This window comes from Bombina bombina, chromosome 2 (genome assembly GCF_027579735.1).
Source record: "Bombina bombina isolate aBomBom1 chromosome 2, aBomBom1.pri, whole genome shotgun sequence".
NCBI lineage: Eukaryota > Metazoa > Chordata > Amphibia > Anura > Bombinatoridae > Bombina > Bombina bombina.
Genome location: NC_069500.1, coordinates 483,244,746 through 483,258,037, shown reverse-complemented (window position 1 = coordinate 483,258,037; position 13,292 = coordinate 483,244,746). Strand labels below are relative to the sequence as shown.

Here is a 13,292-nt window from a genome sequence, read left to right as displayed (position 1 = left end):
ACCTCTCCTCTCTCTCTCTCTCTCTCTCTCTCTCTCTCTCTCTCTCTCTCCTCTCTCTCCTCTCTCTCTCTCTCTCTCTCTCTCTCTCTCTCTCTCTCTCTCTCTCTCCCTCTCTCTCCTCTCTCTTCTCTCTCTCCTCTCTCTTCTCTCTCTCCTCTCTCTCTCTCTCTCTCTCTCTCTCTCTCTCTTCTCTCTCTTCTCTCTCTTCTCTCTCTCTCTTCTCTCTCTCTTCTCTTCTCTCTCTCTTCTCTTCTCTCTTTCGTCTCCTCTCTCTTTCGTCTCCTCTCTCTTTCGTCTCCTCTCTCTTTCGTCTCCTCTTTCGTCTCCTCTTTCTTCTCCTCTTTCTTCTCCTCTTTCTTTCTTCTCCTCTTTCTTTCTTCTCCTCTCTCTTTCTTCTCTTTCTTTCTTCTCCTCTCTCTTTCTTCTCTTCTCCTCTCTCTTTCTTCTCTTCTCTCCTCTCTTTCTTCTCTTCTCTCTTTCTTCTCTTCTCTCTTTCTTCTCTTCTCTCTTTCTTCTCTTCTCTCTTTCTTCTCTTCTCCCTTTCTTCTCTTCTCTCTCTCTCTCTCTCTCTTTCTTCTCTTCTCTTCTCTTCTCCCTTTCTTCTCTTCTCTTCTCTCCTCTCTTTCTTCTCTTCTCTCTTTCTTCTCTTCTCTTTCTTCTCTTCTCTCTTTCTTCTCTTCTCTCTTTTTCTTTCTCTTCTCTCTTTCTTCTCTTCTCCCTTTCTTCTCTTCTCCCTTTCTTCTCTTCTCTCTCTCTCTCTTTCTTCTCTTCTCTTCTCTTCTCTTCTCTTCTCTCTCTCTCTCTCTCTCTCTTCTCTCTTCTCTCTCTCTCTCTCTCTCTCTCTCTCTCTCTCTCTCTCTCTCTCTTCTCTCTCTCTCTCTCTCTCTCTCTCTCTCTCTCTCTCTCTCTCCTTCTCTCTCTCTCTCTCTCTCTCTCTCTCCTCTCTCTCTCTCTCTCTCTTCTCTCTCTCTCTCTCTCTCATAAAAGTATGTGGACACCTGATCATCATACCTATATGAGCTTGTGGGGTTGAGGTCAGGCTGCCCTGACAGGGAATTGGGAAGGTTTTGGATAATGAAATCTATATTATGATCTGGTTCTCTTGGTAAATAGGAAAGGGACCTTATGCCCAGGTTGATCAAAGTGTTGCACCAATATTTCATCTTGTTAAAGGGGACAGTGTACTCTAAAATGTTTCTTGCCTTTAATGTGTTCCTATCCATTAAAACCTACTGGAGTGTATTAAACTGTTTATAAATCGCTTTCTTTACTTTTATTTTGTTTGAAATAGCTGATTTTGCCTGTTGTATACCCACCTATACTGCACATTACAATACTTAAAGGGACAGTAACACCCAAAATAAAATTTTTTAAAAGTTTCCAGTTTACTTCTATTATCAAATTTGTTTCGGTCTCATGTTATTATTTTTTGAAGGTATATTAGGTAGGTAGCGTGCACATGCCCTGAAAGCACTACATGACAGGAAATAGTGCTGCCCCATCTAGTGCTCCTGCCAATGTATAACATTGTTGCAAAACTGCTGCCCATATAAGGTTGTGGACAAGTGCATAACTCATGAGCTTACATCCCAAGCTTTTCAACAAAGGATGTCCCCTTTTAAGTATTGGCTAAAGATAAGCTATGTAAACACAGCCAGCACTATATATAGCCACTATAAATGTGCATTTGGAGGTTTCTTGAACCTCCGAATGTGGAAGAAGGCAGCCCACCAACCAGCCGCTAAGCTATTTTTGTTGCTAAATTCATTCTTGTGCAACAGCAAGACGCTAAAATCTGCAAATCTAGATTTTAGCATGTGGTTTGAAGGTACATTGTGTGATGCATTTGAGCACTCACAAAATCTTCAAATACTCATCTCTAGAAATTACATTCCCAGTGTCAAGTGGGAGAGAGAGAGTTTTAAAATTTTCAATTGTTCTTTCTAAGTGTTGTATACAGACAGAGATAAGAAAGGGAAGCATTTGAGTGATAAGATAAGGATGCCTGATCTATCAACAAGTTTAGCTTACTTTGATGGGTTGTGGTTTCAAAGAGCAAAACCAGCTATTTCATTAACAGAAATAAATATAATGGAACAATTTCTCATATATTGTATATTCTGTAGCTAGTATAAAGTCATTGGAACGCATTAACTGAAAACATTTTATAGTACACTGTCCCTTTAACTTTCACTGTTAGAAATCCTTTCCTTTCCTTAATATGAGGAGTCTCCATGGCTTCATTCCTTACTTGTGGGAAATACTGAACCTGGCCACCAGGAGGAGGCGGCAAAGACACCCCCAGCCAAAGGCTTAAATACCTCCCCCACTCCCCCAGTCATTCTTTGCCTTTCGTCACAGGAGGTTGGCAGAGAAGTGTTAGAAGATGCATAGTAGTTCCTTATGGAGGGCCATCGACCCTTCGGAATAGCACTGGAGTTTTAAGTAAGAGAAAGGAGAGGTGCCGCTGCAGAGAACTTCCACGTAGAGTGAGCGGATATTAGGAACAGACCAAACCCGGTAGAGGGGTGTGTGGAGCCAACTAAAAGTGGTGGACTACTGCACGTACTCAGTAAGCAAAACAAAACAGAAGGCTGCTGAGCAACAGTTCCAAAACCAGAGATGCTTTATTCCATTAAAACAAAGATACAACACGCCAAAAAGAGGGTTCCAGCTATCTTACATGTTTCGCGCCGTGAAGCGCTTACTCATAGATGCTGAAATCAAGTAAAAACAGCTGTTGCATTTAAAGGCTGAAGCACCAATGAAAGCATTGTCTGTATAATGACGTAATATGTAGCTGTCAAACAGACTGATAAACATAATTTAAAGTGCATTCCCTTTATACATGCAACAGCAAAGAAAGTTAAAAACAATATTACTTGTGAAAAATGACAAAAAAATGTCACATCGTTTGATCATTATATATATATCTTAAGAAAACAAAACAATGTCATAGAAAAAACAACAAACAAATATTACTGATGAAAACGTATACACATTATAAATGTTACTTATTGTTGGTCAAGAACAACAATATACAAAAAGATAATGGTCAAAAATTATTAAAATCAATAATAAAAATTAATTAGATAACAATTGTAAAAATTAATTTGTAAAGATTGTTATAATTAATTTTAATTAATTTCAAGTTGAGTTAATTTAAAACTATTGTATTGTGTATATTGGGACTATATATTCAAATTCATAATTCAAAACCCCAATTTCTCCAACATAGGTGTGTCCGGTCCACGGCGTCATCCTTACTTGTGGGATATTCTCTTCCCCAACAGGAAATGGCAAAGAGCCCAGCAAAGCTGGTCACATGATCCCTCCTAGGCTCCGCCTACCCCAGTCATTCTCTTTGCCGTTGTACAGGCAACATCTCCACGGAGATGGCTTAGAGTTATTTTAGTGTTTAACTGTAGTTTTTATTATTCAATCAAGAGTTTGTTATTTTGAAATAGTGCTGGTATGTACTATTTACTCAGAAACAGAAAAGAGATGAAGATTTCTGTTTGTATGAGGAAAATGATTTTAGCAACCGTCACTAAAATCCATAGGCTGTTCCACACAGGACTGTTGAGAGCAATTAACTTCAGTTGGGGGAAACAGTGAGCAGTCTCTTGCTGCTTGAGGTATGACACATTCTAACAAGACGATGTAATGCTGGAAGCTGTCATTTTCCCTATGGGATCCGGTAAGCCATGTTTATTAAGATCGTAAATAAGGGCTTCACAAGGGCTTATTAAGACTGTAGACTTGTTCTGGGCTAAATCGATTCATTATTAACACATATTTAGCCTTGAGGAATCATTTATTCTGGGTATTTTGATATAATAATATCGGCAGGCACTGTTTTAGACACCTTATTATTTAGGGGCTTTCCCAAATCATAGGCAGAGCCTCATTTTCGCGCCGGTGTTGCGCACTTGTTTTTGAGAGGCATGACATGCAGTCGCATGTGAGAGGAGCTCTGATACTTAGAAAAGACTTTCTGAAGGCGTCATTTGGTATCGTATTCCCCTTTGGGCTTGGTTGGGTCTCAGCAAAGCAGATACCAGGGACTGTAAAGGGGTTAAGGTTAAAAACGGCTCCGGTTCCGTTATTTTAAGGGTTAAAGCTTCCAAATTTGGTGTGCAATACTTTTAAGGCTTTTAAGACACTGTGGTGAAAATTTGGTGAATTTTGAACAATTTCCTTCTTGTTTTTTCGCAATTGCAGTAATAAAGTGTGTTCAGTTTAAAATTTAAAGTGACAGTAACGGTTTTATTTTAAAACGTTTTTTGTACTTTGTTATCAAGTTTATGCCTGTTTAACATGTCTGAACTACCAGATAGACAGTGTTCTGAATGTGGGGAAGCCAGAATTCCTATTCATTTAAATAAATGTGATTTATGTGACAATGACAATGATGCCCCAAGATGATTCCTCAAGTGAGGAGAGTAAGCATGGTACTGCATCATTCCCTCCTTCGTCTACACGAGTCTTGCCCACTCAGGAGGCCCCTAGTACATCTAGCGCGCCAATACTCCTTACTATGCAACAATTAACGGCTGTAATGGATAATTCTGTCAAAAACATTTTAGCCAAAATGAACACTTATCAGCGTAAGCGCGTCTGCTCTGTTTTAGATACTGAAGAGCATGACGACGCTGATAATAATGGTTCTGAAGGGCCCCTAAACCCAGTCTGATGGGGCCCAGGGAGGTTTTGTCTGAGGGAGAAATTACTGATTCAGGGAACATTTCTCAACAAGCTGAACCTGATGTGATTACGTTTAAATTTAAGTTGGAACATCTCCGCATTCTGCTTAAGGAGGTATTATCCACTCTGGATGATTGTGACAAGTTGGTCATCCCAGAGAAAACTATGTAAAATGGACAAGTTCCTAGAGGTCCCGGGGCTCCCAGAAGCTTTTCCTATACCCAAGCGGGTGGCGGACATTGTTAATAAAGAATGGGAAAGGCCCGGTATTCCTTTCGTCCCTCCCCCCATATTTAAAAAATTGTTTCCTATGGTCGACCCCAGAAAGGACTTATGGCAGACAGTCCCCAAGGTCGAGGGGAGCGGTTTCCACTTTAAACAAACGCACCACTATACCCATAGAGGATAGTTGTGCTTTCAAAGATCCTATGGATAAAAAATTAGAAGGTTTACTTAAAAGATGTTTGTTCAGCAGGGTTACCTTCTACAACCAATTTCATGCATTGTCCCTGTAGCTACAGCCGCATGTTTCTGGTTCGATGAGCTGATAAGGGCGGTCGATAGTGATTCTCCTCCTTATGAGGAGATTATGGACAGAATCAATGCTCTCAAATTGGCTAATTCTTTCACCCTAGACGCCACTTTGCAATTGGCTAGGTTAGCGGCTAAGAATTCTGGGTTTGCTATTGTGGCGCGCAGAGCGCTTTGGTTGAAATCTTGGTCAGCTGATGCGTCTTCCAAGAACAAGCTACTTAACATTCCTTTCAAGGGGAAAACGCTGTTTGGCCCTGACTTGAAAGAGATTATCTCTGATATCACTGGGGGTAAGGGCCACGCCCCATCCTCAGGATCGGCTTTTCAAGGCAAAAAATAACCTAATTTTCGTCCCTTTCGTAGAAACGGACCAGCCCAAAGTGCTACGTCCTCTAAGCAAGAGGGTAATACTTCTCAAGCCAAGCCAGCTTGGAGACCAATGCAAGGCTGGAACAAGGGAAAGCAGGCCAAGAAACCTGCCACTGCTACCAAGACAGCATGAAATGTTGGCCCCCGATCCGGGACCGGATCTGGTGGGGGGCAGACTTTCTCTCTTCGCTCAGGCTTGGGCAAGAGATGTTCTGGATCCTTGGGCGCTAGAAATAGTCTCCCAAGGTTATCTTCTGGAATTCAAGGGCTTCCCCCAAGGGGGAGGTTCCACAGGTCTCAGTTGTCTTCAGACCATATAAAAAGACAGGCATTCTTACATTGTGTAGAAGACCTGTTAAAAAATGGGAGTGATTCATCCTGTTCCATTAAGAGAACAAGGGATGGGGTTCTACTCCAATCTGTTCATAGTTCCCAAAAAAGAGGGAACGTTCAGACCAATCTTAGATCTCAAGATCTTAAACAAGTTTCTCAAGGTTCCATCGTTCAAGATGGAAACCATTCGAACTATTCTTCCTTCCATCCAGGAAGGTCAATTCATGACCACGGTGGATTTAAAGGATGCGTATCTACATATTCCTATCCACAAGGAACATCATCGGTTCCTAAGGTTTGCATTCCTGGACAAGCATTACCAGTTCGTGGCGCTTCCTTTCGGATTAGCCACTGCTCCAAGGATTTTCACAAAGGTACTAGGGTCCCTTCTAGCTGTGCTAAGACCAAGGGGCATTGCTGTAGTACCTTACTTGGACGACATTCTGATTCAAGCGTCGTCCCTTCCTCAAGCAAAGGCTCACACGGACATTGTCCTGGCCTTTCTCAGATCTCACGGATGGAAAGTGAACGTGGAAAAGAGTTCTTCTATCTCCGTTAACAAGGGTTCCCTTCTTGGGAACAATAATAGACTCCTTAGAAATGAGGATTTTTCTGACAGAGGCCAGAAAAACAAAACTTCTAGACTCTTGTCGGATACTTCATTCCGTTCCTCTTCCTTCCATAGCGCAGTGCATGGAAGTGATCGGTTTGATGGTAGCGGCAATGGACATAGTTCCTTTTGCGCGCATTCATCTAAGACCATTACAACTGTGCATGCTCAGTCAGTGGAATGGGGACTATACAGACTTGTCTCCGAAGATACAAGTAAATCAGAGGACCAGAGGACTCACTCCGTTGGTGGCTGTCCCTGGACAACCTGTCACAAGGGATGACATTCCGCAGACCAGAGTGGGTCATTGTCACGACCGACGCCAGTCTGATGGGCTGGGGCGCGGTCTGGGGATCCCTGAAAGCTCAGGGTCTTTGGTCTCGGGAAGAATCTCTTTCTACCGATAAATTTTCTGGAACTGAGAGCAATATTCAATGCTCTCAAGGCTTGGCCTCAGCTAGCGAGGGCCAAGTTCATACGGTTTCAATCAGACAACATGACAACTGTTGCGTACATCAACCATCAGGGGGGAACAAGGAGTTCCCTAGCGATGGAAGAAGTGACCAAAATCATTCTATGGGCGGAGTCTCACTCCTGCCACCTGTCTGCTATCCACATCCCAGGAGTGGAAAATTGGGAAGCGGATTTTCTGAGTCGTCAGACATTGCATCCGGGGGAGTGGGAACTCCATCCGGAAATCTTTGCCCAAGTCACTCAGCTGTGGGGCATTCCAGACATGGATCTGATGGCCTCTCGTCAGAACTTCAAAGTTCCCTTGCTACGGGTCCAGATCCAGGGATCCCAAGGCGGCTCTAGTGGATGCACTAGTAGCACCTTGGACCTTCAAACTAGCTTATGTGTTCCCGCCGTTTCCTCTCATCCCCAGGCTGGTAGCCAGGATCACTCAGGAGAGGGCGTCGGTGATCTTGATAGCTCCTGCGTGGCCACGCAGGACTTGGTATGCAGATCTGGTGAATATGTCATCGGCTCCACCTTGGAAGCTACCTTTGAGACGAGACCTTCTTGTTCAGGGTCCGTTCGAACATCCGAATCTGGTTTCACTCCAGCTGACTGCTTGGAGATTGAACGCTTGATCTTATCGAAGCGAGGGTTCTCAGATTCTGTTATCGATACTCTTGTTCAGGCCAGAAAGCCTGTAACTAGAAAGATTTACCACAAAATTTGGAAAAAATATATCTGTTGGTGTGAATCTAAAGGATTCCCTTGGGACAAGGTTAAGATTCCTAAGATTCTATCCTTCCTTCAAGAAGGATTGGAAAAAGGATTATCTGCAAGTTCCCTGAAGGGACAGATTTCTGCCTTGTCTGTGTTACTTCACAAAAAGCTGGCAGCTGTGCCAGATGTTCAAGCCTTTGTTCAGGCTCTGGTTAGAATTAAGCCTGTTTACAAACCTTTGACTCCTCCTTGGAGTCTCAACTTAGTTCTTTCAGTTCTTCAGGGGGTTCCGTTTGAACCCTTACATTCCGTTGATATTAAGTTATTATCTTGGAAAGTTTTGTTTTTAGTTGCAATTTCTTCTGCTAGAAGAGTTTCAGAATTATCTGCTCTGCAGTGTTCTCCTCCTTATCTGGTGTTCCATGCAGATAAGGTGGTTTTACGTACTAAACCTGGTTTTCTTCCAAAAGTTGTTTCTAACAAAAACATTAACCAGGAGATTATCGTACCTTCTCTGTGTCCGAAACCAGTTTCCAAGAAGGAACGTTTGTTGCACAATTTGGATGTTGTTCGCGCTCTAAAATTCTATTTAGATGCTACAAAGGATTTTAGACAAACATCTTCCTTGTTTGTTGTTTATTCCGGTAAAAGGAGAGGTCAAAAAGCAACTTCTACCTCTCTCTCTTTTTGGATTAAAAGCATCATCAGATTGGCTTACGAGACTGCCGGACGGCAGCCTCCCGAAAGAATCACAGCTCATTCCACTAGGGCTGTGGCTTCCACATGGGCCTTCAAGAACGAGGCTTCTGTTGATCAGATATGTAGGGCAGCGACTTGGTCTTCACTGCACACTTTTACCAAATTTTACAAGTTTGATACTTTTGCTTCTTCTGAGGCTATTTTTTGGGAGAAAGGTTTTGCAAGCCGTGGTGCCTTCCATTTAGGTGACCTGATTTGCTCCCTCCCTTCATCCGTGTCCTAAAGCTTTGGTATTGGTTCCCAAAAGTAAGGATGACGCCGTGGACCGGACACACCTATGTTGGAGAAAACAGAATTTATGTTTACCTGATAAATTACTTTCTCCAACGGTGTGTCCGGTCCACGGCCCGCCCTGGTTTTTTTAATCAGGTCTGATAATTTATTTTCTTTAACTACAGTCACCACGGTACCATATGGTTTCTCCTATGCAAATATTCCTCCTTAACGTCGGTCGAATGACTGGGGTAGGCGGAGCCTAGGAGGGATCATGTGACCAGCTTTGCTGGGCTCTTTGCCATTTCCTGTTGGGGAAGAGAATATCCCACAAGTAAGGATGACGCCGTGGACCGGACACACCGTTGGAGAAAGTAATTTATCAGGTAAACATAAATTCTGTTTTTACAAAGAATATTTATTCCACATAATCTCATGTCCCATTCTAAATTCATACCCAATGGTAATTTAGTCCTTAATTTATAAATCCAAAATAATTCCTTTTCTTCTACAAGATACGACGAGTCCACGGATTCATCCTTACTTGTGGGATATTATCCTCCTAACAGGAAGTGGCAAAGAGCACCACAGCAGAGCTGTATATATAGCTCCTCCCTTCTCTCCACCCCCAGTCATTCTCTTTGCCTATACTAGTAATAGGAAGAGGTAAAGTGAAAGAGGTGTTAAAATGATAGTTTTTAGTTTTCTTCAATCAAGAATTTTTTATTTTAAATGGTACCGGTGAGTACTATTTTTCCTCAGGCAACATTTAGAAGAAGATTTCTGCCTGGAGGTTGATGATCTTAGCAGATGTCACTAAGATCCATGTGGGTTCCCACAGAATGGCTGAGGAGTACTAGAGAATCTTCAGTGTGGGGAAAGTTTTCATTCTACAAGCATTGAGTTATGTTCAGTCATTTATTTCTGAGGAGACTGTGATATATCAGAACTGGCTGACATAGTTCCCAAAGAGGGAAGGGGTAAGCAGTAATCCTATAGACATAAGAAGGGGTATTACTGAAATCCTATGTATTTTATTTGTATCAGGGCTAAATGTAGTAAGCAATTATGGCAGCATGGTTTAGACACTGGGGCAGCATAACGGTTTTTATTGCAGAACGGTTCAATATAACTGGTGTTTCTCCTGTTAAGTGTAGTCAGTCCACGGGTCATCATTACTTATGCGATATTAACTCCTCCCCAACAGGAAGTGCAAGAGGATCACCCAAGCAGAGCTGCTATATAGCTCCTCCCCTCTACGTCACACCCAGTCATTCTCTTGCACCCAACTAATAGATAGGATGTGTGAGAGGACTGTGGTGATTAAACTTAGTTTTTTTTTATATCTTCAATCAAAAGTTTGTTATTTTAAACGACACCGGAGTGTGTTGTTTCCTTCTCAGGCAGAATTTGAAGAAGAATCTACCTGAGTTTTTGTATATGATCTTAGCGGACGTAACTAAGATCCGTTTGCTGTTCTCGGCCATTCTGAGGAGTAAGGTAACTTCAGATCAGGGGACAGCGGGCAGGTTCACCTGCAAAGAGGTATGTTGCAGTATATTATTTTCTAAGGAATGGAATTGACTTTGAAAATACTGCTAATACCGATATAATGTAAGTACAGCCTTAAATGCAGTAGTAGCAACTGGTATCAGGCTGACATGTATATATGTTAACACTTAAGTATTTCTGGGGAATGGCACTTCACTGGGAAAATACTGTATGCATATATCTTTTAGCCTAACTTGCAGTGGGAGCGACTAGCAGCAGGCTTTTTAAAGACATTTCATATATTAGATTTTAAACGTTTGCTGGCATGTTAAATCGTTTAATTATCTGAGGTACTTGGTGAAAATTGTTTTGGGCTTTATTTTCCACATGGCTGTCGTTGTTTTAAATTAAAACAGTTTACTGAGCTCCCCTCACTGTTGTAGTGTGAGTGGGAGGGGCCTATTTTGGCGCTTTTTCTACGCATCAGAAATTCAGTCACAGTCTGTCTTTTTCTCCCTGCATGATCCAGGACGTCTCCACAGAGCTCAGGGGTCTTCAAAACTAGTTTTGAGGGAGGTAATCACTCACAGCAGACCTGTGAGACTGTGCTTGACTGTGATAAAAACGTTTATTGTCAATTGTTATACGTTTTTTTTCTGATATTAAGGGTTAATCATCCATTGCTAATGTGTGCAATCCTTTGCTAATTTTGGTTTATATAACTAATCCGGTTCATTGTTATTCAACTGTGACAGTTTTTGTGTGCTTCTTAAAGGCACAGTAACGTTTTTACATATTGCTTGTAAATTTAGTTGAAAAGTATTTCCAAGCTTGCTAGTCTAATTGCTAGTTTGTTTAAACATGTCTGACTCAGAGGAAACTCTTTGTGCAATATGTTCAAAAGCCGAGGTGGAGCCCAATAGAAATTTATGTACTAATTGCATTGATGCTACTTTAAATAAAAGTCAATCTGTACATGTTAAGCAACATTCACCAGACAACGAGAGGGAAGTTATGCCGACTAACTTGCCTCACGTGTCAGTACCTGCATCTCCCGCTCAGGAGGTGCGTGATATTGTAACGCCAAGTACATCAGGGCGGCCATTACAAATCACTTTACAAGACATGGCTAATGTTATGACTGAAGTTTTGTCTAAATTGCCAGAACTTAGAGGTAAACGAGATCACTCTGGGATGAGTATACTGATAATGCTAGGGCCATGTCTGATACTGCGTCACAATATGCAGAGCATGAGGACGGAGAGCTTCATTCTGCGGGTGACGGATCTGATCCAAATAAATTGGATTCAGACATTTCAAATTTTAAGTTTAAGCTGGAAAACCTCCGTGTGTTGCTAGGGGAGGTGTTAGCGGCTCTGAATGATTGTAACACAGTTGCAATCCCAGAGAAAATGTGTAGGTTGGATAAATATTTTGCGGTACAGTACCGACGAGTACGGGCGTTTTTCCTATACCTAAGAGACTTACTGAAATTATTACTAAGGAGTGGGACAGACCCGGTGTGCCTTTCTCACCCCCTCCTATATTCAGAAAAATGTTTCCAATAGACGCCACCACACGGGACTTATGGCAAACGGTCCCTAAGGTGGAGGGAGCAGTTTCTACTTTAGCTAAGCGTACCACTATCCCGGTGGAGGATAGCTGTGCTTTTTCAGATCCAATGGATAAAAAGTTAGAGGGTTACCTTAAAAAATGTTTGTTCAACAAGGTTTTATATTACAACCCCTTGCATGCATTGCGCTTGTCACGGCTGCGGCTGCATTTTGGTTTGAGTCTCTGGAAGACACCCTTGACTCAGCGACATTAGATGAGATTTCACTTAAGCTTAAAACCCTTAAGCTAGCTAATTCATTTATTTCTGATGCCGTAGTACATTTAACTAAACTTACGGCTAAGAATTCCGGATTCGCCATTCAGGCACGCAGAGCGCTGTGGCTAAAATCCTGGTCAGCTGATGTAACTTCTAAATCGAAATTACTTAACATACCTTTCAAGGGGCAGACTTTATTCGGGCCCGGTTTGAAAGAAATTATCGCTGATATTACGTGAGGTAAAGGCCATGCCCTGCCTCAAGACAGAGCCAAACCTAGGGCTAGACAGTCTAATTTTCGTGCCTTTCGTAACTTTAAGGCAGGAGCAGCATCAACTTCCTCTGCTCCAAAACAGGAAGGAGCTGTTGCTCGCTACAGACAAGGCTGGAAACCTAACCAGACCTGGAACAAGGGCAAGCAGGCCAGAAAACCTGCTGCTGCCCCTAAGACAGCATGAAGTGAGGGCCCCCGATCCGGAAGCGGATCTAGTGGGGGGCAGACTCTCTCTCTTCGCCCAGGCTTGGGCAAGAGATGTCCAGGATCCCTGGGCGTTGGAGATCATATCTCAGGGATATCTTCTGGACTTCAAAGCTTCTCCTCCACAAGGGAGATTTCACCTTTCAAGGTTGTCAACAAACCAGATAAAGAAAGAGGCGTTTCTACGCTGTGTACAAGACCTTTTACTAATGGGAGTGATCCACCCAGTTCCGCGGTCGGAACACGGACAAGGGTTTTACTCAAATCTGTTTGTGGTTCCCAAAAAAGAGGGAACCTTCAGACCAGTATTGGATTTAAAGATCCTAAACAAATTCCTAAGAGTTCCATCGTTCAAGATGGAAACTATTCGGACAATCTTACCCATGATCCAAAGAGGTCAGTACATGACCACAGTGGATTTAAAGGATGCTTACCTTCATATACCGATTCACAGAGAACATTACCGGTATCTAAGGTTTGCCTTCCTAGACAGGCATTACCAGTTTGTAGCTCTTCCCTTCGGGTTGGCTACGGCTCCAAGAATCTTTACAAAGGTTCTGGGCTCTCTTCTGGCGGTACTAAGACCGCGAGGAATTTCGGTAGCTCCGTACCTAGACGACATTCTGATACAAGCGTCAAGCTTTCAAACTGCCAAGTCTCATACAGAGTTAGTACTGGCTTTTCTAAGGTCGCATGGGTGGAAAGTGAACGAGGAGAAGAGTTCTCTCTTACCACTCACAAGAGTTCCCTTCTTGGGGACTCTTATAGATTCTGTAGAAATTAAAATTTAC

At 42.4% G+C, this 13,292-nt stretch overlaps 1 protein-coding gene across 1 annotated transcript in view; it reads left to right on the top strand.

The window, feature by feature from the left end:
* Window positions 1-13,292, top strand: part of MED13L (mediator complex subunit 13L) — a 944,653-nt gene that overhangs the window by 333,860 nt on the left and 597,501 nt on the right. Inside the window, 1 exon segment of the mRNA XM_053702159.1 lies at window positions 2,387-2,396. Coding sequence (XP_053558134.1) covers window positions 2,387-2,396 — 10 coding nt within the window.